The sequence below is a fragment of the Mixia osmundae genome, assembly GCF_000708205.1.
Source record: "Mixia osmundae IAM 14324 unplaced genomic scaffold scaffold_10, whole genome shotgun sequence".
Lineage (NCBI taxonomy): Eukaryota > Fungi > Basidiomycota > Mixiomycetes > Mixiales > Mixiaceae > Mixia > Mixia osmundae.
The window spans coordinates 461,248-486,102 of record NW_014575554.1 but is presented as its reverse complement, the minus strand read 5'-3'; the positions used below and the strand labels follow the sequence as shown (position 1 = coordinate 486,102).

At 54.7% G+C, this 24,855-nt stretch overlaps 11 protein-coding genes across 11 annotated transcripts; 6 read left to right on the top strand and 5 right to left on the bottom strand.

Moving 5' to 3' along the window:
* Positions 1-1,529: 1,529 nt before the first annotated feature.
* On the bottom strand, positions 1,530-1,865 carry L969DRAFT_53365 (uncharacterized protein; the record flags this gene model as incomplete). The annotated part of the gene is made up of 1 exon (XM_014710549.1): positions 1,530-1,865. One exon carries the CDS (start codon positions 1,863-1,865, stop codon positions 1,530-1,532), a length of 336 nt encoding a protein of 111 aa, XP_014566035.1.
* Positions 1,866-2,506: 641 nt separating this feature from the next.
* Positions 2,507-3,263, top strand: L969DRAFT_90019 (uncharacterized protein). Its single transcript, XM_014710548.1, has 3 exons — positions 2,507-2,687; positions 2,735-2,802; positions 2,860-3,263. The coding sequence occupies exons 1-3, from the start codon at positions 2,591-2,593 to the stop codon at positions 3,223-3,225; spliced, it is 531 nt and encodes a 176-aa protein (XP_014566034.1). The 5' UTR covers positions 2,507-2,590; the 3' UTR covers positions 3,226-3,263.
* L969DRAFT_90018 (uncharacterized protein) lies at positions 3,260-10,711 on the bottom strand. The gene is made up of 7 exons (XM_014710547.1): positions 10,586-10,711; positions 8,914-10,525; positions 6,223-8,857; positions 5,925-6,167; positions 4,990-5,868; positions 3,376-4,933; positions 3,260-3,322 (listed from the first exon to the last, which is right to left on the bottom strand). Exons 1-7 carry the CDS (start codon positions 10,676-10,678, stop codon positions 3,266-3,268), a joined length of 7,077 nt encoding a protein of 2,358 aa, XP_014566033.1. The 5' UTR covers positions 10,679-10,711; the 3' UTR covers positions 3,260-3,265.
* Positions 10,712-10,812: 101 nt separating this feature from the next.
* Positions 10,813-11,415, top strand: L969DRAFT_19525 (uncharacterized protein; the record flags this gene model as incomplete). The annotated part of the gene is made up of 4 exons (XM_014710326.1): positions 10,813-10,861; positions 10,915-11,125; positions 11,182-11,255; positions 11,306-11,415. The coding sequence occupies 4 exons, from the start codon at positions 10,813-10,815 to the stop codon at positions 11,413-11,415; spliced, it is 444 nt and encodes a 147-aa protein (XP_014565812.1).
* Positions 11,416-11,460: 45 nt separating this feature from the next.
* Positions 11,461-18,030, bottom strand: L969DRAFT_53415 (uncharacterized protein; the record flags this gene model as incomplete). Its single annotated transcript, XM_014710546.1, has 12 exons — positions 11,461-11,818; positions 11,924-12,423; positions 12,576-12,840; positions 12,889-13,171; positions 13,215-13,264; positions 13,314-13,530; positions 13,579-13,973; positions 14,022-14,295; positions 14,345-16,426; positions 16,480-17,188; positions 17,505-17,782; positions 17,832-18,030. The coding sequence occupies 12 exons, from the start codon at positions 18,028-18,030 to the stop codon at positions 11,461-11,463; spliced, it is 5,610 nt and encodes a 1,869-aa protein (XP_014566032.1).
* A 337-nt stretch (positions 18,031-18,367) lies between these two features.
* On the top strand, positions 18,368-18,764 carry L969DRAFT_96549 (uncharacterized protein; the record flags this gene model as incomplete). The annotated part of the gene is made up of 2 exons (XM_014710545.1): positions 18,368-18,525; positions 18,575-18,764. 2 exons carry the CDS (start codon positions 18,368-18,370, stop codon positions 18,762-18,764), a joined length of 348 nt encoding a protein of 115 aa, XP_014566031.1.
* On the bottom strand, positions 18,587-21,238 carry L969DRAFT_90015 (uncharacterized protein). The gene is made up of 3 exons (XM_014710544.1): positions 20,801-21,238; positions 19,947-20,747; positions 18,587-19,895 (listed from the first exon to the last, which is right to left on the bottom strand). Exons 1-3 carry the CDS (start codon positions 20,837-20,839, stop codon positions 18,867-18,869), a joined length of 1,869 nt encoding a protein of 622 aa, XP_014566030.1. The 5' UTR covers positions 20,840-21,238; the 3' UTR covers positions 18,587-18,866.
* Positions 21,048-21,358, top strand: L969DRAFT_96547 (uncharacterized protein; the record flags this gene model as incomplete). Its single annotated transcript, XM_014710543.1, has 3 exons — positions 21,048-21,161; positions 21,226-21,249; positions 21,302-21,358. 3 exons carry the CDS (start codon positions 21,048-21,050, stop codon positions 21,356-21,358), a joined length of 195 nt encoding a protein of 64 aa, XP_014566029.1.
* A 51-nt stretch (positions 21,359-21,409) lies between these two features.
* On the bottom strand, positions 21,410-22,675 carry L969DRAFT_96546 (uncharacterized protein; the record flags this gene model as incomplete). Its single annotated transcript, XM_014710542.1, has 6 exons — positions 21,410-21,693; positions 21,743-21,883; positions 21,944-22,073; positions 22,276-22,426; positions 22,496-22,564; positions 22,605-22,675. The coding sequence occupies 6 exons, from the start codon at positions 22,673-22,675 to the stop codon at positions 21,410-21,412; spliced, it is 846 nt and encodes a 281-aa protein (XP_014566028.1).
* Positions 22,508-23,665, top strand: L969DRAFT_90011 (uncharacterized protein). Its single transcript, XM_014710541.1, has 4 exons — positions 22,508-22,901; positions 22,982-23,225; positions 23,285-23,436; positions 23,492-23,665. Exons 1-4 carry the CDS (start codon positions 22,639-22,641, stop codon positions 23,595-23,597), a joined length of 765 nt encoding a protein of 254 aa, XP_014566027.1. The 5' UTR covers positions 22,508-22,638; the 3' UTR covers positions 23,598-23,665.
* Positions 23,666-23,685: 20 nt separating this feature from the next.
* L969DRAFT_78613 (uncharacterized protein) lies at positions 23,686-24,773 on the top strand. The gene is made up of 7 exons (XM_014710540.1): positions 23,686-23,948; positions 23,998-24,051; positions 24,104-24,183; positions 24,242-24,339; positions 24,390-24,497; positions 24,547-24,643; positions 24,689-24,773. The coding sequence occupies exons 1-7, from the start codon at positions 23,718-23,720 to the stop codon at positions 24,717-24,719; spliced, it is 699 nt and encodes a 232-aa protein (XP_014566026.1). The 5' UTR covers positions 23,686-23,717; the 3' UTR covers positions 24,720-24,773.
* The last annotated feature ends 82 nt before the right edge of the window (positions 24,774-24,855 follow it).

Genomic DNA, 24,855 nt, shown 5'->3' with positions numbered 1-24,855 from the left:
AAGATTGGGCTGACCAAGAGCGAAGGGAGGAGCGACCACCAGCTGATGGCGCTAAGGCTGGGTCGCTCACTCCCGTGCTGAGTTGCCAAGTGGAGATGGAGTCAAAGCCGAGCAGCGAAGGGCGGAGGCGACATGTCGGAGGCGGCGGCTTAGGTCGATCCTTTGCGTCTCGCTATCCTTAAGCGACTTGCTCTCCGGTCACCGCATATTAGAGTATTCCTCCGCATAATTCGGAGGATTCGGCCCAGATCATCGCATCCACGCTCGCCTCCCACAGGCTTCTCTCTCTTTTTTTGCCTTCTCACACAGAGAGCACGCACCTGGTCATCTTGACAGAAAGGCGGTTTGTCGACCAATTCTTGCGGCGAGCGGAGGTGCGAGAGATTCGAAAGTTGGGCGCGACTTTACATTCGCGTCGTCCGCGAAAGATGCACTCGCCGCTGGCAAAGCCAGTGGGGAAACTCGGGGAACTTATGGAGACGTGACGTTTTCGCGCCTTTGCTTTGGTATAAGCCAAACAGAGAATGCTTCGTCAGGTGAGATCGAGCCGAAGCCACCACACATCTCGCGCCTTCGATGCGAGAGCATGCAAAGAAAGATGGACGATGGATGCATTTGACGCGTGACGCGAAGCTATTCCGACTCACCCGCGTCTTCGCACAGGGCGCCAGCAGACAAACGCTGCTTGATGAGATGACTTCGATGCGAAGCCACCAATGCATGCGCGCCTCCGTTCCGAAGGCAAGAATAATAAGGGTGTTCGTTGGGGTGCCCTCGACGCGGAGCTGAATGAGGCTGTAAAAAGGCCAAAATTTTCTTGCCTCCACTCAATTCCACATCTTGCATCTTGAAGATGATAGCTCCTGGGACGATACCAGAAGCACTTGAATTGGATGCCGACGTGGAATCCGTTGCGACCATCTCGCGCCACGTCGTGATCGAGCCCTTATTTCGGATGCCCGGCCAACCTAGTTTCCTCTGTCCAGCCAGACAGCCGACAGCTATTCCACGTCCAGCCCGACGTGGCGATTTCACCTTCGGCGAGCGTATTGAAGCACGATTCCCTCCTGACCGGACTCGATTTCTTGCTAGTCTTGATGGCGCTATCTGTTATCGCCGCCGTTTCCGGAATCTGTTCGAGGCAGAACCCACTATGCGCTACACGACGCTTGCAGAATCCGGATAACAGATAGCGCCATCGAGACTAGCAAGAAATCGAGTCCGGTCAGGAGGGAATCGTGCTTCAATACGCTCGCCGAAGGTGAAATCGCCACGTCGGGCTGGACGTGGAATAGCTGTCGGCTGTCTGGCTGGACAGAGGAAACTAGNTTGGCCGGGCATCCGAAATAAGGGCTCGATCACGACGTGGCGCGAGATGGTCGCAACGGATTCCACGTCGGCATCCGATTCAAGTGCTTCTGGTATCGTCCCAGGAGCTATCATCTTCAAGATGCAAGATGTGGAGTTGAGTGGGGTACCTGCTGACACTTATTCACGATCATGTACATCGTCAAGGAAGGTATTATACCCTAGAGCACCTCCTTCGCGTAGCTTTCGGTGAGTTCCAACGGAGCGTCATTGACCGCGTTGATCCTTTGCTCGTTGCCACAGTGACACGATTGCGTTACAATCAGTTGATGGAATGGATGGATATCCGCCCCTGGACGGTCTTTCGAAATAGCTTTGACGTCCAGCAAGCGTGGTCGGAGTTGAAGGAAGAAGATCTTCAAGACGGCTTGCCCTTCCTGCGCCTCCACTTCGTGCTGCCCGGTCTGCTCGACTGGAAGCTCCGCACATTCCTGCTCGGCCTGAACGACAAGATCGCGGGCAGCCCGTCTCGAGAACAATTTCCGGGTTTCCGACATTGCTCTCAATTTTATTGTCGAAGATCTTCGTCTCAGCAAGCGGGACTTTGCAGCATCAATCTTTCTCTTGCCGACTTGGATCGCATTGCAACATCAGCACTCGACAGATGGTCGAATCAGATGCGTGAAGGCGCCATGCACTAATCGCTCGCAAACTCGCGAGCTCAACGGACTGTGTCGTGTCTGCAACACTGCCGAAAACCAAGCAGTGCTCAATTACCAACAGCCGTACAGTCTTGTGACCTTACCTTGAAATAGATTGTTATACTGGAGTTAAATCTCGTGCACTTCGAAGCTTCCCTCCAGTGATATCATGAGTATTGTGTACAGGTCGAAAATAGGCTTGAGATTGTGCTCAATATTTTCAGGCTATCTTGTGCCATGCGGCGAAGAACAGCACAGTCGCGATGACGTGAGTGACTTTGATGCATCGTGAACGAACCAGATCGCCTTGTGGGTCTGACCCCTGGCTGTCTCGGGTGACTTGCAAGAGCGAGCCGCACGGGGGCGAACGCTCGCCGGCATTTTGATTGACATGTCGATGAGCCCCTGCTAAGCCTCGAGTAGCGGTGTCTAAGGTAGAGCCCGCTCCAGTCGATGACGTTGCATGATGAGCCGATGACTTGGTACAGCTGCCTGATCGCAGAGCCACAGAGAAAGTGAAAGAAAGAGCGCCGCGACTGCACGACTGCCGCGATTTTCAACGACTGGGCGACGACGGCGACATGTCGCTGAGGCTCGGCCAGCAGGTTCCAAGGCTCGTCAGGCCTCTGCCAACATGCACATGTAGCAGGAGATCGCTCACAGGCCAAGATCTGTCGAGTAAGTCCCACCCGTCTTCAGCAGAGATCGAGCTAACTCTCTTGCAGAACGGCTAGCAGGCCTGGCCAGCGATGGCAAGACGATACCCACAGAGAACAAGATCAAGCCGTACCAGGTCAGCTCTACTCGATGCAAGCACGGTCGCATGCGCTCAGACAAACCTTGATGACAGGTCTTTGCGTCCAAAGATCTGGGGCCCAAGAAAATGTTCAAGGACAACAAGCCTGTCCGGAGGAAGCGACATGAGATGGGTCCCAAGAAGGCAGATGTCCATCTGTCCGATCCCTTCATGCACCTCGGCATCAATCCGCTCAAGGAGCCCACCAATCCGCTCTTGCATTCGCACTATCTGACCCAAGTCGGCAAGATACAGACACGCGCAGCCACGGGTCTCAGCTGGAAGAGTCAGCGGAGAATGGGCAAAGCCGTCAGACGCGCTAGGGCGATGGGACTTATCAGCCATTTCGCAGGCTCCATGATCAATCAGTCAGGCTTGTCCAATGCCTTCTTTGGCCGAACGCGCAACTTTCTGTTGTAGCATTGCAACAAGTCATCATGCATATAGACATACTGGGAGCCTACGCAAAGGCATCCTGGAGGTCGCTATCGATGACGTCCTCTGATCCAGCAGCAACCTGTGGCGCCAGAGGATCAGCAATGCATGCGTCACATGCATGAGAAGACGTACAAATTGCGAAAAGTGCTGGGGCCGGTGCTGTGCAGCATAGTAAGGCGCAGGCGAGCCGGCGAGCGTCATCGTGTAAGTCATAGACGTCGAGAACTGGGGACCGAGACCAATCGAGTAGTTCCAGACATCGCCAGTTGGCACGAAAGTGCTGCCGAGGATCTTTGGGCTAATGAGCAATTGAGCTCGCTCGGTCATACTGGCAGGATTGTAGCCTGTTGGCGCCGAAGGATCTGCATTCCGTCCCCATTCGAATGCCTTGGGCGTCAGAGCATATGCGCACAGGGACAGCGAGCCAGGAGTGAAGGCGACCGTCAGCCAGAGACTTGAGCCGTCAATCTCGGGATGCTGTTCCATCAGCTTGGCGAACATGATAGCATCGTTCGGCTGCAAATTCTGTGAATCCTGTGACTGAGTGTTGATCACGCCGACAATCTTGAGGTCGCCCAAGAGAGGATGGTTCGGCAAGCTCGCAGGGAGCTCGATAGAGCGCTGGCTGGCTCGCTGAGGCACCATCGCTAAAGCCTTCACCTCGACCACTCGACTGTTGTCAGGCGCGACTTGACCGAACAGGAAGGCAGCGATAGGCGTCCGCAGATCGGCTGCGCACACGAACGATTTGAGAACGTTCTGCGGCAACACGAGTGTTGGCAATTCTTCCTTGATGTCCTCATTCGAAACGTAGACGTGCTGAAGACGAAGCGGAATGTTCGTTGCGCTGATTGCACGGATGCGCCAGTCTGTCTTTGACGAGAAGGTCTGCTGCTCATAATTGGTCGTCGTGGTTGTGATGATCGAGTCACCATGCTTGTTGACCGTTTCGGTCTGCAGGGCAGTGACTTGAGCAGCTTGCTCTGCCGACTTTTCAATCTCCGCCATCTGCTGGCGCTGAATGCTAGGTGCTTGGATCTCCATCCCGAGAATGATGTCTCGCACTTCAGACGATGTGAGCGAGGCAGTATTGACAGCATTCCGCTTGGCATAGTCCGCCAGGATGAGATCGCGCAGTGCAATCTCGACGCGCATCCATTCCTCATCTTCAAGCGTTGGCCAGACATGATGAGGCGCGGTGATCGTCGTCTTATTCGGTCGCAGGATGATCTTCGTCTTCTCGTTGTTAACATGCAGTGCACGCAGTAACAAGATGAGACGCGAAAAGGCCGTATAGCTCGAGATTGACTTGAGCCAATCGTCGTAGAGTGACGATAGCACCATCTGAGGCTGACTGGCTCGCAGGACGAGATCGCCAAACTTCTCAAGCTTCATCGCTGCCTGGAAGGGTAGCTGCAGCTCGGAGCCCTTGATCGTGACGTTAGGGAAGTCGAGAAGATGTACTTCGAGTGGATCGAGCATGCCCTTACGCGTGACGATGATCTGCTTAGGTTGCTCTTCAACCGGCAGCGAACGAATCAACGCAGCGACTTCTTCCGCGGTCTTCCACTTTGCGAGCTGTCCAAGACGCTTCTGACCTGCCCAGACTGAGGTGTGAATGATCTTGAGGAAAAGCTGGCCAGTTCGCGGATTGAAGATGAAGATAGCGCCATTGATAGGCTTTGTTGTCCTGTATGACAGATACCGAGCATGAGCAAATAATTTGGCAATGTTGAGACTGCTTACAAGTTGCCCTCAAAGGTTTTGTGAATCGTGACACGGTAGACTTGCGTGTCATCGACGAACCAAATGACTTGATTGCTGAATAGCTCCGAATAATTCGTTGATGTGAGGTAAGGCTCGGTGGGCTCCGAGCTGTACAGCTGCAGACCCTTGCGAATGCGCTCTCGACAGACGAACAGCGCCGGGTTGGCCTTCATAACCTTTGCCATCGCCTGCTGCAGGAGAGGCTTCATGCCGGGGAAATAGTGACCGTATGCCGAGTACATGTTATACGCGAGATCGATTGCGATCAAGACACCAGTCGGGCTGGGATAGATGCTGGAAGCGTCGGTCGTATAGTCGAGGAACTTGGCACGAGCATACCGTTCGATATCGTGAGAATCGAAGTCACCCCATCGCAGCTGCACGTCGATCCAGTACTTGTTGGACGTGACGCCTTCCAAGACATCCCGATTGTCCGTCAACAACGAGGGCCGGGTTATGTTCCATTTGTACGACGAGAAAAGCAGGATGTCGGCACAGCTGCTGTTCATCTTGTACGACTTTCTGGGATGAATCGTCTCCTTCTGTACCGTCTCGATCTGCAGCGCCTCGAGTTCCTGGTCAAAGACCTGGCAGAGATCCATGACCACTGATTCGTGAATCTTCTGCCACAGATGCGCTCGGAAGATCTGAATGAGTGAAATCTTGAGCGTCGGGATTTTACCGTGCATGAAGATGCCCGTCAGATCAAGCTGAACCTGGAAGCCGACGTAGACATTCGCTCTGTTGATAGTCGGACTGAACCACATTACGAAACGTCGATTCGGAATCTGATTGAGACCGGATCTTTGCGCATTCGTGAGCTTCTTGAACTTCATCGACTCTTCGAATCCGGATGCTCTGCGAGCGCAACAGACAGTCAGCTACGGATCGACTGAAGCAAGATTTGCGCGCACCTTTCCCAGAAGAGACCTTCCCACGTGGGATGACCGGTGCCCTTGAACAATGTATGCTCAAGGATACCTTCAACACCGCCAAGGGCAGCAATGACATCGACTCGATAATTGTTGAGCTGCCAGAGCTTGCCGTCGTGGCGCTGACTCGTCCAATAGAATGGATTGGCTTTTGGCAATTGGTATTGCTTCCAATCGACTCGCAGACGCCACATTTTGTCGTAAGCAAGCGTATTGCGATCCTTCCTGTGATTTGCACAAAGAGTCAGAGCAGATAACATTTGTGGAGTCAAAGACCAACGTGAACAATGTGTTGATACGCGGCAGACCGCGATCCCAGCTGTCCTCGAGATCCTCGAGCGTAAGTCGCCGATTTTGCGCATTAGCTTCGCGACGCTTCGTTGCGTACTCCGCCCACACGCGGGCTGAATCGAGGAATTCGGCCTCCCATGGCGCAATGTAGCGATACAAATTGGGAATGAGTTGATCTTCTTCATGACTCATGCCAGCGCGGAAGTGAGTGATGCCAGCGTCGGTTTGCTTGCTCCAACGAAGGTCAGATTGGGGTATCAAGACATGGCCCATCGAAAGCATGCCAAGACCGCCTAACTCCTTTGGCGAGTAGAATACAGCCGGCGGGAATCGCGATGGCATCTTACTGTTCAAGCCAATCTTGACTCGGGTCTGAATCTTGTTCTCTGACTTGACAAGTAGATCGAGCATTTCGTTGGTGTGGATTACGGCTTCGCGATAGTAAGTCATGAGTCCAATGATCGTCGTGTTCCACTTGTTGATGATCTTCGAAAAGGTTGTTGAGCCGGACGCCATCAGCACTTGCCGGATACGATTCGTGAACTGCTCGATCCCGCGATCCGATACGCGCAGGAAGGCCTGAGCCGTTCGCTCCTTCGTGACCTCGTTTGACAGATTCCAGACACCGTCTCGTAGTGTGAATTCTTCGTTGAGGTTGCGAATCTTTGGCAGGATTCGCACTTCGAAATTGCACATCGCAAAGAGTAGCTGAGGATTATCTTTCGAATAGACTGAGACAAAGGTGTCATCCCACTCGATGGTTGTCAGCGAACGAGGCAGGCGATTCTTGATGTCCCAGAAGACAGCTCGACCAAGGTTAACATCGTGCTTGATCAGTCGCATTCGACAATCACGTGGCCAGCAGCGGCGATTATTATAGCCGATGAGATTCTCGTTGTTTGGGTCAGGATTTGCGCTGAGATATCGCTGGATGAGGTCCCGCGATTCGTCGGCAGTAAAGCGGAACATGATGTGAATGACATCGACATATCGCGAGTATAGACGGATAGGGTGTCGCGTCTCTGTAGCAGTATCTTGCCATTGTAAGAAGTTGTTGGGCAACTGCGGCGGTCCTGCCATCTCCGAAGCGCGTTGCAGACCTAGGATGAGCAGATCGAGCACGAGACCATAGTACTGGTAGACGAACGCCGAGAATTGCAGACCTCTGATCATGCCGTACGAGTTGGTATGCGACATATCCTTGTAGGTCAGCACGATGTTCTGCTTGGCCGTGATGTAGTCGGCCAAATTGTGGTCCATGATAAGTCGCAAGAGTCGATTGAGCAATGTCAGATCGACCTTCTCGTAGACCTTGCTAAGCTTGGTCTCCATGAGAACATTGCATTCGCCCTCGCTCGTCTCCCAGACTTGATCGAGCTGGTTGATGCCTTGGCACCACTTGTAGACCAACAGGGGTGGCGGCTCAGAATCGCCAGGCTTGATCCACGCCGGGAACAGACCTCGCTTGTCGCCCTCGAATGCGAGGAACTGATCGAGATAGGCATCCGTGATCTTCTCCATCGGCTCGATGTCATAGACGGGAATAAGAGTCAGGTAAGTATCAAAGAACTCAAGCGCGGCCTCCTTGAATGCACGCTGAGTGAGCAAGAGTCGCTTGATCCGAGAGAGCGTCTCATGAGGCGCATCGTAAGCCTGCTCGATAAGCGCTAGCTCTTCTCGCTGAGACTGATTGAGTCGCCCCTTGACGCTGTATGCCTCTTTGAGCTTCTCGAGCGCCAAGACGAGGAGCTTCGTGTCGTGCTTGTACGAGAGCGGCGGGAACGGGATCGGCGCAAATTTGCGCGATTCGAGCCAGTGCACCGTAGCTGAGTAGATGGCGACCGCCTCTTCAGCAGAAATGTAGGGGCCGTCCTTGAGATAGGAGTTCTGACGTTCTTGTTCCGCCTTGAGGAACAATCGAGTCAATCGACCTAGGTTCTTCTTCGACACTGTCTTGTCGACGGTGGCGCCTCGACGTATTCGCTCGCGATTGTAGTGAGCGACAGAAGTCCACCAGTCTGCTTTTTGCTTGACATATCTCAAGATGATGTTCTCAATGGCGACAGGCATACCAGGCACCTTCCAAGGCACATTGGCCTTCCAGCAGCGCCAAGCTTCAGACGTATGCTGCAAAATAGTCTTGCTCTTGTTCTGCTTGATGCCAGATGGCATCATATCCAGAATATCGTGCATGACGGCAGCTCGAAGCTCGAGATCAAAGTGCGACTCGACACGCTGCTTTGTGATCGTCGAAGCAATGCCCTTGCTGTTTCGACCTTCGAATTGACGAGCTAGCAGATTGCCGAGCCATCTCTCAAGAAGTGGGACAATGCCGCGCAGGAAGAATATCCAGACTCGCCAGCCTGGTGCCCAGAACCCGACACCGGGTCCTTTGCCAACGGGCCCAGTGTTGAAGCGGGTGTAAATGACATGCTTGAGATCTTTCGTCATACGGATCTGTCTCATGAGCTTGTACTTGTATCGATACATGCCGGTGAGCTGTCCGACGTGAGCGAAAGCAAATTGTAGGCCGTCCGCGAGCTGGAAAGCATCGACATTGCCCAGCCGGTATTGCACATGACAATCGACAATAAGCTTGGTCAGTCGAAGAATCTCTCTCATCACTGGGTTGTGCATAGCTCAGCAAGGCTTACGCGCATAGACTTTTCGCAGGACTCACAGTGGAAGGAATTTCCGAAGCGCGACTTCTTGCGCTCTTTGGTAGTGAGCGTCTTGATCGGCTTGAGATTCATGTTGTAGTCGAGATGCAAGTAATTGAGATTCTTGCGGTGGATCAGCAGATTGAGCATGTTGTATCCCTGTCGACAGACTTGCAAGCCGGCCTCGACCCAATCAAGCGTCGTCGTCTGAAAGAATTTGGTACCCTTGAGCTCCTTGAAAAGCGACCTGCGAGGCACGGGCTTCTGAGGCTTCGATCTGAGCTCGTTGAGGACGTAGCACTTGAGCAGCTTCTGGTAAGACACGCGAATCTTGACTGGCTGTCCCGGTGGGCAATGTTCCATGTACCATTGCTTGATGAGAGGCATGTCGATTGCCCGGATCGTCCGACCGGATCTTAGCGAGTAAGGCCAAGGAGCCCACCAGAGCGCGATAGCGTCGGCAGTGTTGTCATTGGCTAGCTCTTCTCCGTCGAGGAAGGCGGTAACGCCAGCAGGTAGCTCAAAGTCATCCTCTTGGTCGTCAGCTTGCTCGCCGACGCCAAAGACAACGTCTTCGTGCGGCATGACTTCATTCTTGGCCTCGATCGACCGGGACGAGATTGGGTGGATCACGGGATCAAAGTAGAACGCTGGCAAGTCTGGGTCATCCGTCTTGACGTAGAGAGTAGGCGGCTCATGGTAAGCAGAGATGTGAACAGAGCGCGGTAGTGAGTTGTAGAGGTGCGGGAAAGCGACTTTGTACTCTGTCCTGATCTGCTGACGGATGATGATCTTTAAGATCGAGTTGAACTCGTTCCAGTCTTCGTCGTGGTTCTCGTCTCGGTAGAGAGGCTCAAATTTGGGACCGCCGGGGATCGCCATATTGAGCGCCTTTGCGGTGAAGAAGGCCTTGGGCTCAAAGAGGTAGTGATAATTGGCGTCGGTAAACTCGCTGGTCAGAGTGCGACCGATACGATACAAATTGGCTTGCTCTTGCAAGGTGAGGTTCCAAGTCTTGTATGAGGGCCCGTTGACATGTGACGGATCATCAACGAGCGGCTTGTCATCGTAGAACCAGTCGATGATCGGACCGTCTTCTTCTGGATCGAGCTCGAGCTGTATAGCTTCTAGTGGCTCGACATCGATGATATTGTCGCCATAGTCGAGCGGAGGCTCTTCATCGTCAAAGGGCGGGAAACGCATTCGCTTGAAGTGACGACGATCGCGCTTCTCTCTCCTCATAGCGAGCCACATGGAGGCCCACTGAGCATGATAGACAGGCGGGATGACCCTCGGGGTCTCGTTGACGAAGGTGATGGCGCCAGTGATGTGATAGAGCACCGAGACCTCCTTGACCTGCGTCCAAGGCGCGGGCATGTTCTCGAGGAGCTTGAGGACGGCATGGGGTACATATTTGAGCGCTCCCAAGTGTACTCGCTTGTCCGATCTGAACTTGCGATTGGACATGTCGGCACGATCCTTGATGATCTTCCTCACATGCTCGGGCGGCAACTCCTGCTTGCCCGTATCGACGATCGCAGTCTTTTGGGCGCTCCCATATCGACGAGCTTGGAAGTTGAGCCACTTGCGCTTCTTGAGATCGAGTGCCTCCTGCGACATGGCAGGTCGTTCCTGTAGGAAGAAATTGGAGAGGTGAGTGACGATCGAGGTGCAGTCCAGCACAGGGCTGACCTGGTACGCTTCGATCTGCGCATAGTCCATGTTGACGTCCACAGAGCTCGATGAGGAGCCCGGGAAGCCAGGCGGAGGTGCTAGACCGGCCATCAGCGTCGCTGCTTGTTCCCTGCTCGCCGCCGTCTCGACACGCCAACTTGAATAAATTGGAGAAAATCAGCGGTACTTGGGTTGAATCAGCTGGCGCCTGCTTCGGTTTGGCGCAAACGAGCAAGACAGCTGCCATGTTCCTACGAGCGGTGCGCCCAGTCGCACTCGGTGCTCGATCTATCGGTACGTATATGATCAGCGTATGCACCCATGGCAGCTCTTAACTCTCATTGCAGCTAACGTGCCCGGCCGCCGTCATGCATCAACACAAGGCTCGCCTCTCACGCTCAACACAGAAGTGACCGGAGGCGGCGCCCAGCAGAAGAGCCCTTTCTTCGAAGAGCGAGAGCACATCCATGAGCATGCCAGGGGCGCTGCGGACCTCTGGCGCAAGATCAGCCTGTATGTCGCTATACCTGCTGCAGTGATTGCCTATCTCAACGTTCGGTCGGTCGATTTGCTTCATCCGCGAGTTGAGCTGACTGAAGATACGAACCGATCAGCAACCTCGAGCAAGAGCATCATGAACACCTCGAACACATCAAAGAGGAGAACGGTGGGGAACTGCCCGAGCGAGGTATGTCCTCTCGTTCCAGAGACGGCCATCGAGCTCATGCTGCCTCACAGTGGTCTATGACTTCAACAACATCCGCAAGAAAGAGTTCCCATGGGGTCGCGAATCGCTCTTCTTCAATCCAAAGACCAACATCAGCGCGGCCGAGGGTGAGGACGAGTGAGTGTTGGAGAATGCAATCTTGCTACAGAGTACAACAGGAACGGATCTAGTTTGTAGCTGCAGCCTTGAGATGACCGTGCGTGCTGCCCAGCCGTCGCCACAGATGTTCCTTGGCCGTCAGCACTTCGCCAGGCGCAACGCCTTTGGCCTCCATCCTCGAAAGCTCCGCCAGGCTAGGTTTGCGCAAGCCAGACGTCGAGCTCTGCATGACATTCTTCAGTATGGCCTTGTCGTCCGGCTGGTGAAACCAAGCTATACTATAGCGATCCAGGCCAGGACTGTCCTGGGGCACGAGCACACGGTGGATCGTTGATTTGACAGTGCCGTTGGTCCAAAATTCGAGCGCATCGGCTACATTGACGAGGATGGCATGATCCAGCACAGGCACGTCGATCCAGTGATCACTTCCGGCAGGTTCACTCGGTGGCAAGAGCTGCAGCCCAGATCCGCCGCGCGTCGACTCTTGCGCAAGCAAAGTCAGCGAGCCATAATCGCTATGTGCGCCACACCGGAGCTCTGTAGAACGCTCAGAGCTGGGCGGATAGTGGAGCAGGCGCAAGACGCTCGGGTTGCCCGCTATCGTGTGATGATCCGTGAAGATCCCCTGCTCGAGACCTAGACCGCGCTCGAGCAGCGCAAGCAGCCGATGGCACAGCGCAAAACATATAGACTGGAACTTCTTGATCGTATCTAGCTCCTCCTGTATTGACCCGGGCAGAGCCTGCTTCTGTCCATCTATCGACGTGGCAATGTTGAAGACCTCTTTGAAATCTGCATCCGGCGTTTGCTTGTCTAGCACTTCTCCGCCGACACAAGAATAGCCGAGGTTGTTCCTGGTCAGTTCCATGCTGTATTGCTGCTTGTCCGGGAGCGATGCGGAGAAGAAGCGTCGAGAGAGCGCGAACATTTGCCTTATCACTTGCTCTTCATCTTGGGGTACGCCGACGAGATAGAGGAACCCAAGGTCGACCGCCGATGTAGTCAGCTCTTTGGCGAGTGTCTCGTCATTCTTTGTATCGTTCCATAGCTCTATCGCTGTCACTCTCGAGGGCATCTTCAGTGACTCATCAAGCCAACGAGGGCACGCGACTTGCCGATAATGATAACAATTTACGACACAAGCCATCGATCCGATACACGCCCGCTTGCAATAGATCATACGCCAGCACTCTGCTTGCCTACAACACCACTGACGAGTCGCTCCAACTTCGTGCGCTCTGTTGCACTGACAGGCAGGTTGTCAAGTCGATCCATGCGAGGACAAGTCTGTAAAATGGCCGCTCGATATGTCATGCGCTTGACGTAGTAGATGTCCGGCAGAGTCTTGCGATATCTTGCATCGGCAGTCTGCCATGCGGTCTCTACGTCTCTTCGCGTGCTGCCTTCGATCGTTGTAGCGTAAAAAGCCAGTGTACAAGGATTGAGCCTGTAAAAGCAGTCAGTATCACACCTTGCTATCCTAAAGGCAGCCTACCTCGCATCTAGCGACTCGAGCTCCGGCATGGTCGACAAAGCCGAAACAATGCCGCGGCAGCTGTTGACGCGTAGACCGACGATTGAGAGATGCTGAAGGCGAGCGAGACCATCGAGCGGCGAGAGATCCTGGATAAAGTTGTGCGCAAGATTGAGGCTGCGACAGTTGGGCACGACGGATGCAAAGTCCGCTGGAAGCTCCACAAGCTGACATGCTGACAAATCGAGCATTGTCAGGCTGTATAGCGGCGTCGACGGCAAGCTGTTCGTGATCGCGTTGCCTGCTTGCAGCGTCAGCATAGCTCGCATAGTATGCTGCCGGCTTACCACGCAGACACAATCGTGTCAGATCGCGGATCGTACTGCTCGTCAGTGTTCTGTAGATCCCTCGTCAGCTCGTGCAGATAGAAGCACATCCGCGCTTACAGGACAGCATCGGTCTGGTCGCAGATGCTGAGCATCGATAGACGCCGCAGCTGATGAATATTGCTGATCTCGTCCAGATGATTGCCATCGACGTAGATCTTTGACAGATTTGGCAAGGCGGCAACATCGAAAGAGCGCAGTCTGTTGTGAGCAATTCGCAAGACGCGCATACTCGGTATTGCCGACGCCGGCGCAAAGCTCTTCATCTTGTTGTGATCTGCAATATGCATGAGCAAGATCAAGTGCGTGGGCTATCGCTGCATACCCAAATCCAGCATCGACAAGCGCCAGCATGTGTCAAGTCCTTCGACGGTCGTAATGGCATTGTTCGAGAGGGCAAGCATCTCGAGATGCCTCCATGTACGCTTTGGCACGCGGATCTCCGCCAGCTTGTTGCTTCGCAAGCTCAAGCGGGCTAATCCAGACAAGGAGAAAAGAGCATCGAGAGACTGCAAGCGATTGTTGTCTGCCTTGAGCTCTCGCAGATGAGGTAGCTGAGCCAGGCCTTCGAGACTGGTCAAGGAATTGTGGCTGAGATCGAGGCGCTCGAGGTGGATAAGATGCGCAAAAGAGTGTGTTGTTCGAAACAGGTTGTGATCGACCAGCAGACAGCGCGCAGAGTTGGGCAAGCCGAGTACGGATTCGAGCTTATTACGCGACCTAGTCTATTGATCAGCATCAGACAATACGAGGGCAGATGTCACGTACACGTCAGCCTGCTCAAGCGCGGGCATGTGTTCGTGCAGATCGCCCACGGACGCTAATGCACGTTGACGGAGGACGAGCGTTTTCGAAGTCGACCATTTAGCTTTGTCAGACTCGCATGCGAGCAAAGCAGACTGTAAAACCGGGTCGGGCTGTCGCAATGTCTGTACAGTGAATCCGTTGATGGACGCCGGCAGTATACTGATCTCTGCGATGCCGGCTCGCTCGATAGCACGCGAGAAGAGCGCATCTTCCTGAGCATCGCCGGAGACAACAGCTGTACATATATCAGCTGAGAGCACGAGGATGTGTGACACATGACCGACCGAGACGACGAAGCTCTGCAGCCTTCGCACTGACTTCGGTTAGATCCTTGCTGAGATTGAGATGCACACGCGAGTCATCTTTCACATCCGACCAGCTGACTGATCTCGGCGTGCCGGCAAATCTGTGCTCCAAAGGCGTCATATGCGATAAGGCAGGAATGTTTGTGCGAGATTTGAGGGCTGGTCGACGTTGCGAGTTCGGCGTACTTTCTTTCACAGGCGCGATCGGCTCTGACGTCGGCGCAGCATATTGCCCAGCTATCACAGGACTGTGAATAGCCTTGAAGAGAGTGAGGGGAGACTCTTCCACATCAGATGCGCCGTCGTCTGCGTCATTCGCTGGCGCGGCCTCTGCAACAGCAACTTCGCTGCCGGTAGTTTCCTGATATGCTGCTGAGGGTGATGGCGCGCTGTCTGTGTCGCCGAATACATCCTCATCCTCAGACGTGCCTGAATCCTCGGCGTCATCTTCCGCTCTTTCGACAAGGCTTTGTTGCAGCCCAGACGACGCAATGCTTTGCTTCATTCTGACCAGATTGATCCAGCGCTGTCGATCACTGTCATAGACCATTCTGCCATGCTGACTAGCCGCCAGATGCGGGCCAGCTTCCTCCGGTCGGATTGTAGTAAGGCCCGGCACCCGAGATTGGGCAGACACTTGCAAGACAGGCGGCTGACCTCGCTCATGTGCTGCACTGGGGCTCGGCATCGGCGATGTAGGAGATGAAAGAGAATCACTCTGGTCGGCGCCGTCTGGCGGCGTGGACTGACGCTTTGAAATGCGAGCTTGAAGTCGTTCAGGTAGCGGTGTTGCGCCTACACGCTGAATGCCAGGCCGCGCGAGATTACGCACTGTAGTTGGCACCGGTGTGCAGACGGGCAGCTGCGTTGTTTGTACGTCTGAGGTCGCCGAGATGCTCTTGCCCTCGCTCCCTTCCTGTGGCTCCTCATGTGTAGCGGAGAGCTGACTGTAGCTCGATGCAGACACATGACGCTGACTGCTGGCGGCAACGCTCGATGACCCAGTTGCCCAATTATAGCTCGAAGCACTACCGCATGTACCTCCTTTGACGCTGTCGCCGCTGACAGAGACTGAGGAAGAGCGGGCCATCGGATCATTATGCTTAGCTTGCAGGTGCGCAAAGAGTTGCTTTGCCGCTTTGCCGTGGTCTCGGACATCTGACTTGCGTGCTTGCAGACTTCGTCTGCTACGCGAGCGCGACTGAGAGCGGGATTGGCTTTCATCGGGTGAGCTTGACCCGCGCTCGCTGCGAGGACTCAGCCTGACGCGCTTCCGGCTGCGATTTCTTATGCTGAGCGAGCGGCTATCCCCTTCGCCCTCAAGATCGTCATAGTCGACAGAATCTTCAACAAAAGATTCTTCCCATTTCGTTTCTTCCACGATCTGCTCGTCGGTCCCCGCTTCTGAGCCTTGGCTCTCAAGGTCGTCGGGATGATCCGTCGAATCAAAGAAGGAAGTGTCGATGACCTCAAGGACGCCTTCGAGCTTGGTCTGCGTAATAGTGTCCATGTTCATGCCAAACATTTGCAGCTGTACCTTGCTAGGTGGTGCGCTGTCCAGAGGTGCATGAGGTGTGGGCGGCGCAGAAAGCGCGAGCGGCTTCAGTGCCGCCGACAACTCGCGCTCCACATGTCGTGGCACTTGTTCGCGGCCAGGCGTTGTCATGTTCGCAGCAGCAGAGGCGGCCATAGACACATAAGTGCGCATAGGCACAGGTGCAGGCGGTGGAGCGACAGCGGCAGCTGCCGTGCCAGACTCTAGATGCTTCACATCGTGTGAGTTTCGCCTTATGTTTTCCTCCTGCCTCATCGAAGTGACCAGCTCCGAGCTCTCTTCAGATGACGAAAAGCTACCCGGACTGAGCTCAGGTGCGCTGATTGTCGTTCTGACGCTCGGCGAGCTAGCCAAGTCGACTGCTTTTCCGGTGAAAGCGGCTGACATGTGAGGCATATTGCGCCAGGTAAAGATACGTCCGCGCATAGGCGATTCGAAGCTGAAGGCTGATGCATGTGGTGCCGGAGCAGACAAGTGAGGGAATCGCAAGCTTGGCTTAGCTGCGACTGCCCTTGCGAGTCAGTCTCGAAGCCATGTGTGAGATCATCAGAGAGCTCACCTTCCTCTGCTGCAAGTGGCAGCGAATCCTCTGCTGCAAGTGGTAGCGAGTCATCAGCTGGTTTTGCGATCGGGCCATCCGCAGGCTGACTCGTGGCAAGCTGGGTGACATCGCCAGACTCATCTCGTGCTGGTGTATCTGGCACGAGCGGCACGACAGTGATCATGGACACCATCGAATCGTTGTTTGTCTCTTGTAGACTGTTCAAGGCTTCTTCGCCGACGGGTTCCTTGCCCAAACTTAATTCGAGCGTTGCGACCGCTGTGGCCGGCAAAGAGGGTGGAGCGAACATGCGCTTGAGATCTGGTGCGCTCGTGCCACTGCTTGCAAAGTCTGACGCTGTTTCGTTCTGGCCGACGCGCAAAGCCTGCGCTATCCGTTCTAGCTCGACATTTGGCGCTTGACTTTTGAAGATGACAGACGAGTAGGCAGACCCAACGCCGTCGAATCGCGCTGTAGGGCGGACATCAGGACTGACTTGCTTGCTTGAGGATCCAGTGGAAGACGGCGTCGATGCTTGCCCTGCTCTCGAGTGGAATGTATCGAGGACTTTGATGCTACCGCAGTCTAATTCCACTGGCGCGGTCGATTCGCTCGCTTCCAGCCCTCTGTGAAGCAGATCTGCCGGCAACGGAGGAGTAGCTGCTTCTGCATCAGGCCAGGCTTCGCCTAGCGCTTCCATCCTTGCGTCGCTCTGCCAGCCGTTGGACTTTCGGATCGTTGTCAGTACAGTGGTTGCAATCGGCTCAAGACGCGTCGTCACGTGATCCTTCGTGACAAACGGTCTGCACGGTCAAGCCTAGCACGTACACACGCACCTGACCCTCTGTCTTGCAGATATTCTGTATCGTCGCACACAACAACAATTACCAGCAACATGCATCTATTAGACGGCAACGACAAAGAAACCAATGGTCACAAGTGCGGCGATCGCGAGACCACTCTTGATATCGCCAGCATTGTATGAGCCAGAGGACTGCTGCAAGTGTCAGCCTTTGGCATGGATAAAACTGCAGGAGACTGACCGAAACTGCGACCGGGCTTGCACTTGGCGCTGCAGCTGCAAGCGTCGAAGGATGAACACGCTCGAGAACGGATGTGACGACTGCAGGTACAGGAGCCTGAGTGATGGCAGATCCGGCCAGGGTCGAGGTCTGCATCACCGTCGTGGGGATGCTGGTGGTTGCGGTCATCGTGACGGTGGAAAGACCAGCTTGGGTCGTGTTGGCCGTCTTGCACAGATTCTGCAAATAGGTCATGCCGCTGTTCTGATCCTGTGTCGACGTGCACGTTTTGTTAAAGCCTTTACGGACATCAGTGCGATCCAAGGCGATTTAGATCTATCCTCTTACAGTCTGTCATGATGCTACCGAAGCTATCATTTTGGCACAAGCACGACTGGTCTTGCGAGTTGCAGCCCGTAACATAGGGAGCAGAGGTCACGTAACACTGGCTAACGCATGTTGGTTCGGTACCGAGCGAGATCGCCTGACCTTTGATGACGGTAAGGGCAGCGACGATGGTCAGTAGGGCGGCGTAGATCTGCATCATCTTATCGATTTGTCAAGTGGCTTGGATAGAAGACTTCACCATATCGCCACTTTACATGTCCAGGAAGCCTGCTCGGTCCGTCCCATTAGACACGATCCGAGACTGAGCAGTCTGTGCACAATCGAGAACAAGTTCAGCTACCGGCATCGATCAGGCACGGGTCCGTGCGCTTGCTACCGCGCCGCGCCGTACGACATTTGGTCCGTCTGCCCGTCGCTTCTCTCGCGAGCTCTCGCACCGCACAGACTTTGCATATATCAGCATCCAACGTCCTCATCAGCTCTCACTGTTAGAGTGTGTGCCATTTAAAACCACGTTAGGAACGACTAGTTCGCAAATGTTCACGCTTCATATTATCTCACTCACGGTGTCAGTGCTTGGCCTCGTTAGCGGTCAGCTCTCGATGGCAGACGAGGCACGGCTCGTCGCTGCGACGCCAGCATGCGTAAAGACATGCTACTCCCAGAGTACCTCGGTCAGCGGCTGCAAAGACACGTAGGTCATTTGGCACTCGTCAAGTAAGCTGCGCTGAGACGGACAGCAGAGCTGACACGGCGCTCGTGCAATGTTACTGCGAGTCTTTGCCATTCATATCAGCCTTTACACAGTGCGCAATGGCCAGTTGCAGTGCCGATGATTACAAGACGGGCGCAGCTTCGGCGTCACAAGCATGTACGGCGGTTGGCAAGCCCATCTCAATTCCGGCTACGATCAACGGCACTGCAACTGCATAAGAGCATCTTGTTATTGACAAATGGTGGATGACTTGCAAAAACAACAGATTTATTGATGCACTCCGCTCCTTCGTTCAGCCTGCGTGTGACTCGCAGCACTGATTATGATTCGAGATCCATCTCAATGTCAAAATTAGCCGTAACTTCTGACTGCTGCGTTTCCGGCGAGAGTGAGATGGTGGATCCATCGGATTGGGACGCTACGTGCTGAATCGGTCGCCCATACTCGTCCACCTCGGCTACCGTCTCGGTGCGCGTACGAGCCTGATCTCGAACGTCGCTGTCCGCAAATTCGGCAGTGAAGGTCGGTTTGCCGACCTCGAAGAAGCCCATAGGTGGCGCCGAGGACGCCATCGCAGATTGCAAGTTTTGCGGCTGAGCAGTACCCACCTCCCACACGGACGGAGACGGGTAGAGATGCGAGTGACGCGCATAGGCTGTAGATGAATTATGCCAACCGCTTGGTTGAATTGCGATGGGTTTGCCAGCATTTGCCGAGTGTTGACGGATGTGATCGTGCTGCGAAGTAGCTGCTGTGCTTGCGTAGCCACTCTCTTTGCCCCGAGACTCCTCGCTTGTGGTTCCCGAGCCGGAGCGTCTGCGCTGATAGCCAAGAATAGGCACAGATGCTGCTGCTTCTATTGGCGCACCCTTACTCCATGAAATGAGCTTTGTGCCGTCTTCTTCATCTTGCTCGTCGAGGTCGAACATGCCTTCATCGCCGCCACTGCCTTCGCGATGAGACGCTGTCAGTGACGGATCTGAGCCATCGCGATCGCCGAGCTCATCTGTATCCTCCTCCTCTTCCTCGTCTTCGAAGTCGCTGAGGTCCTGTGAGATGCTTGCACTCCCTTTGATGACCATGCCGCCTTGCGAGAAGCTGCCCCACTGCGCACGATTCTCGTGCAAGGAGCCAGCAATGGCGGCAGACATCCTGAGCGAGTTCTGTCGAAGGATCTCCGAATTAAGCTGTTCCGAGCCGAGCAAACCTGACATAGGAGGCGAGACTGCAGCTGGCCAATAGTCCTTCTCCGCAGGAAGCGATTGCGGATTGACAAGAATGGCCGCAGCTTCGAGCAACTCGACTTGCTGATGCTTCGACAGCATGAGCTTTGATGCTTCTTTCCAATACTGCCCAACGAGTATCAGCTCCGTTAATGCAGCTTGAGGGCTTCTAGTCACCATCGTGTGCTGCCATCGGTGTTTGATGAGACACTGTGGGTGTCTGTATACTTTGGCGCATTTCTCGCATTGTAGCGTCTTCCGTCCGCCGCTGCTACGGCTTCCGCTGCTTTCTCGTGGCGCTGCAACTTGTCGTGTCTCGCCACGAGCGCATCTCCTCGGCGCGCGGGCCTCTTCCTCGTTCTCTTCGTCTTGCTCCTCGTCGTCGCTGTCGGCGAACGCAGAGGATCGACTCGGCATTCTCTGCGGACCTTGCGCGCTTGTGCTGAGTACCTCTGTGGCCGTCGATTGGCCTGTAGCAGACGGACGACGCGGCAAGCGAGAGACGACGGGCATACTGGCGCTAAGAACACGCGTTTGAGTGCTAGATGGCGCAGCGCGTGAACGCGCAGGTACTGGCTGACCGAGGTCGCGATTCTTAGGAGCCGTGTAGCTTGCCAGGCGCTGACTGCCGCCTGCCTCTCGGAACACACTATTGGAGTAGGGTATCCTGCTGGAGCTTCTGCGTCTCGACATGCTGCCAGATTCGAATTCGGGGTCTGTCGCGCGTAGTGTGAAGCCTGAACCGGTCGAAGGAGATGATTTGTAAGACGCAGAGATGCTCGAAGCTGACGGCCGTCTGCGTTGCTTGAAGCTCGTGGTAGGTGAGATGGAATGGGAAGCCGTTGCCGAGTGTTGCCTGCCCGTCGTGCTCAATGGGACCGGCGCGGTGCCGGATGCAAGTGAGAGCTGCGACGCGGCCAGCGTCAAAGAGACGCTTGGAGATGTAGCGAGCGCGCCTGCATTGTCTATCGCAGAGCGCTGGTACGTGTGCGTCAGCCACTGCAAATGGACAGACACGACAAAGCACTGACCTCGCGCGAGATTGCCTTTTGCTGATGATGAGATGCCATATTGACTCGCGCAGACCGACGCAAGTGCTGAGTCGAGTTGGCGGTTCAGCCACTACTTGCGCGGGTTTGTTTGCAGGCCAGCTGCTCCCGTAAAGAGAATTGTGGGCGGTGAAATGACGGGTATAGCTCGAAATGAGTGTCAACGAGCGTTTGCTGCCTCTCGAAGCCACGGAACTATTGCTACGTGCCGGACTACGGTCTAGGTATCATGTTGTGGGTGGCAGTCATGCGTAGTCCGCAACGTTTGGCAGCGTGTTGGTCGAATGGTAAGGCACGCTCGCAAGGTGAGCAGCAGGCTGGTCGCGAACAGCTCAATGATCCTGTTCTGGCCCGGCGCTTGCTGACGGTCTTGTCGCGCTGTGCTGCTCTGACCTGCTGTGTGACAGGGATGCGTCTTTGTGGCTCAGAAGGTCAGCAATTTACGACACGTGCAAGTGTCGATCATTGACGGAAAACAACCAGACCCGCTCGCAGATCTATTTTCCTCTCGGCTGGTACAGAGCGTATTGCATCATTTGATGCCGAGCATGCCGTCCATAGCATGTCCACGCATGTTCAGAGCATTCCCGATCAAAGGGCAGGCGAGCAAAGCACACGTTGTAAACGACAAAAATGGAAGCAAAAGTCAAAAGTATAAGGCACAAGGTGGCGAGGGTATCCTGCTTGGTCTTTGCACTGTCTTCGAATACCCTGGCAGAACTGCTGCGACGCAGCGTCGTGCTGTCTTACAAGGGCTGACAGAGACGCGTAAACATTGGCACAGCAGTGAGGAGGAGAAAGAGACGCGATTAAGCCTCGACGCCCTTTCCTTGAGGCCCCTTGCCCTTGGGCGGTCCCGTCTTGGCGAGCAGATTCTGTACAGACATGCGTCAGCCTCAGAACGCCAGAGGGCAGCAGTGAGACGTGCCTTGTGAATGTGAGGCAGGACACCACCACCAGCGATGGTCGCCTTTACGAGCGTATCGAGCTCCTCGTCTCCACGAATGGCAAGCTGAAGATGTCTTGGAGCAATACGCTTTACTCTGAGATCCTTGGCGGCGTTACCTGATCGCGCAGGAGAGTGATCAGCCAGAGTGCACGCGCTCTCTGAGAGGGAAGACTTGCCAGCCAACTCGAGCACCTCGGCAGTGAGGTATTCGAGAATCGCGGAAGCATAGACGGCAGCCTTTGCACCGACGCGCATGTTGTTCTGGGTGCGTTGCTTGAGGTAACGGTGGATACGACCGACGGGGAACTGTCAGATCGGTCCAGACTTGTCAGCAAGCCATCCTCGCGCTTCTGCACGCGTCATTGGGTGTATAGATGTCATAGACGCCGTGGAAATCGCACAGCAGAGACGCTGGGGCATGTTGGAGCCGCTCGAAGCGTGTAAAGAGCCAGAAGAGAGGATCGTGTGCGACTCGTCGAAGCGGGAGCAGAACCAGAAGATGACATACCTGCAGGCCAGCCTTAGACGAACGTGTCTGCTGTGCGGACTTTTCGCCGCCAGTCTTGCCGGCCTTGCCTTTGCCGCCGACCTTGCCTGACTTGCCAGATTGCGATGACATGTTTGCTTGCGAAGTGTGTTTAGCTGTCGCTTTGACGGATCTGCACCGATAAGAAGGTATACAAAGCCACGATCAGCGTACTCGCGCTGCTTCTGGCCTCATCACTGACCTGACAGGTGAGTCAAAGCAAGTTTTGCAGCTGAACCGGCTGGATGATTTATCAAAACAAGGCGCGTCTCTAGTAATCGCCACAATGACGTGTTACGCAAGTCAGTGACGAACCGCCCCGGTCTAGCCGAATTGCAAGGCGCCATGAACGGTCTGAAGCTACCTCCTGCGGTATCGACATCATCTGTTATCGTTCCTAATGGCCAGTCAAATTTTAAGGGAGCAGTTTCAGCTCGATACGACGCCGCGCGAGCACCGGCCAGCCAGAGACCAAAACAGCCTGTCAGTCCGTTCCTGCCCACCCGGATGAGCGTTACTCGCAAGGGCAAGGAGCGCAATCTATCGGACTACAACATGGACGAACTCGAACAGATGCTCGCACGAACACTCACCCTGCTGAACGAGCCGTAAGTGTTATCATCTCATCATCGTTGCTGTCGGTGCCCCGGCTCACTCTATGGGCACCTCGTGCTCTGTACGCTTACAGACGTCTAGCCCAGAGCTTGCCCGGTGGAGTCGAAGGAGTGCAAACGCGCCGATCAAACATCGAGAACCGCATTTCGGAGCTGCAAGATGTCAAGCAAATCGGTAAAAGACTCGACGGTACGCATCTAGAAGGAGATCCCCCGGACCCGGGTGGCATGTCAGACGACGTCATCATGGCCGCCGCAAGTAGCGTAAACGATATGCCCTCTCAAGACCGTCATGGACAATCTGGACCGGCAGATCATGTGCGTTTTGATCTAGCATTGCCATGCCTGCATCTGCTGAAGCAGTCGGGGCTCCATAGACGCAAGCGCCAAATGCGATCTCACTGGAGCAGTCTATCGCCTACCAGCAGATCATTGCCAGACGGGATGCGATCAAGGCAGCAAATCAAGCGCGACGCGTACCACCAGGTGACGGCACTGGTGTGAGACCTGCTCCCAAGCCATCAGCCAGGTACGCCATTGATACTGTGCTACGCTGCAGCACTCTGATTCGCGTGGTGATACAGTAAGTACGAAAGTGATGACGATGCAGGATGGTCAGAGGATGACAGCGACTTTGGCTATCTGGACGATGAGCCGCTGTCGATGAGCGATCTGATCGAAGCTCTGTGAGTCTGTTGTGTTGTAGCTCTGTTGTCTCGAAGTAAAGTCATGGCACGTCGCGAGTCAGATTAGCACGCACTTTGTCGAGCGTCGCGCGCGCCGTGTCCACAAACCATCGCACTTCAACAGATGTCACGAGACTGGCCAGATAAAGTGGCCTCGGCTGGACCAGCGAGATCAGCAGAGCGATGCAAAAGCAGACGGACTGGCAACCGAAGGCGGTCAATCTTGCAGCAAGCCACATTGTTCCTGATATGTGCGCTAGCAACAAGTCAAGTGATGGTCGCACGAGCGCACACCATCGAGATGCAGCCTGCGACAGAAGAATGCTTCTTCGAAGACTTGCACGCAGAAGACAAAGTGGGTCCAGCGTGTTGCTCAGGCCGCAAGCAGGCTCATGCTTTGGCAGATGACCGTGACGTATCAAGTTGCTGGCGGTGGCCACATCGACATAGACTTTGAGGCTCGCTCAGCTCTGTGCTAGTCTCGCTTGCACTGAGCCTGCCAACGTACAGATGACAGACCCGGACGAGAATGTCATGTATGCCAACACCAAGCAAGATACGGGCTCATATGACTTTGTCGCTTTCAAAGAGTCAGTGCTCTGCATCCCAAATTCGACATGCGCTCAACCTTCGTATGCCCTATGATAGTGGGCGATACACGTACTGCTTCTCCAATAAGATGAGCACCGTGGCTGTCAAAACAGTCTCGTTCAATGTACACGGCGTCATGTATGTCGAAGACGATGGTGCGCATCTTTCACCTCATCAAGCATGCTGTACTTACGAGTATGCTCAGGCCATACCGCGCCAATAGAGAAAGAGATCAGGGCCCTCGCCAACGCGCTCGAAGCTGTCAAGGACGAACAAGAGTACATTGTCGTGCGCGAGCGCTTACATCGCAATAGTCCGTGCTCGCGCTTCACTGCAACAATTTCAACTGACCGGAGTGACAGCTGCCGAGTCGACAAATGATCGGGTCAAGTACTGGTCGTTTGCGCAGATGCTCTTGCTGGCAGTCGTGTGCGCATGGCAAATCTACTACCTCAAAAGGTACAATCTCATCTCTGCTAGAAACAATCGCTGACGCTAGCATAGGTTCTTCGAGGTCAAATCGAATGGCTACTAATGATCCGCGCTGTGCGCTATGACGTTGTATTGCATGCTGTCCGTCGCCAAGCCAAGCTTCGTGATGGACTTGACGCGCGTCCAACGTTCAACGCAAGACTGCAATAACTCGCGGCGTGTACGATGAGCACCGGCGA

Coding starts and splice junctions, on each gene's coding strand:
- L969DRAFT_90015 (XM_014710544.1), bottom strand. CDS start 20,839: ATGGCATCTCATCATCAGCAAAAGGCAATCTCGCGCGAG. Junction 20,748..20,800: donor AAAAGGCAATCTCGCGCGAG/GTCAGTGCTTTG, acceptor CACACGTACCAG/CGCTCTGCGATAGACAATGC. Junction 19,896..19,946: donor ACCGATGGCAGCACACGATG/GTGACTAGAAGC, acceptor CTCGTTGGGCAG/TATTGGAAAGAAGCATCAAA.
- L969DRAFT_78613 (XM_014710540.1), top strand. CDS start 23,718: ATGTCACGAGACTGGCCAGATAAAGTGGCCTCGGCTGGACCAGCGAGA. Junction 24,340..24,389: donor CATGTATGTCGAAGACGATG/GTGCGCATCTTT, acceptor GAGTATGCTCAG/GCCATACCGCGCCAATAGAG. Junction 24,498..24,546: donor CGAGCGCTTACATCGCAATA/GTCCGTGCTCGC, acceptor CCGGAGTGACAG/CTGCCGAGTCGACAAATGAT.
- L969DRAFT_90018 (XM_014710547.1), bottom strand. CDS start 10,678: ATGGCCGGTCTAGCACCTCCGCCTGGCTTCCCGGGCTCCTCATCGAGC. Junction 10,526..10,585: donor CGCAGATCGAAGCGTACCAG/GTCAGCCCTGTG, acceptor TTCTTCCTACAG/GAACGACCTGCCATGTCGCA. Junction 6,168..6,222: donor CGTATCAACACATTGTTCAC/GTTGGTCTTTGA, acceptor TGCAAATCACAG/GAAGGATCGCAATACGCTTG.
- L969DRAFT_90011 (XM_014710541.1), top strand. CDS start 22,639: ATGAACGGTCTGAAGCTACCTCCTGCGGTATCGACATCATCTGTTATC. Junction 22,902..22,981: donor CTCACCCTGCTGAACGAGCC/GTAAGTGTTATC, acceptor GTACGCTTACAG/ACGTCTAGCCCAGAGCTTGC. Junction 23,226..23,284: donor AATCTGGACCGGCAGATCAT/GTGCGTTTTGAT, acceptor GGGGCTCCATAG/ACGCAAGCGCCAAATGCGAT.
- L969DRAFT_90019 (XM_014710548.1), top strand. CDS start 2,591: ATGTCGCTGAGGCTCGGCCAGCAGGTTCCAAGGCTCGTCAGGCCTCTG. Junction 2,688..2,734: donor CACAGGCCAAGATCTGTCGA/GTAAGTCCCACC, acceptor ACTCTCTTGCAG/AACGGCTAGCAGGCCTGGCC. Junction 2,803..2,859: donor ACAAGATCAAGCCGTACCAG/GTCAGCTCTACT, acceptor CCTTGATGACAG/GTCTTTGCGTCCAAAGATCT.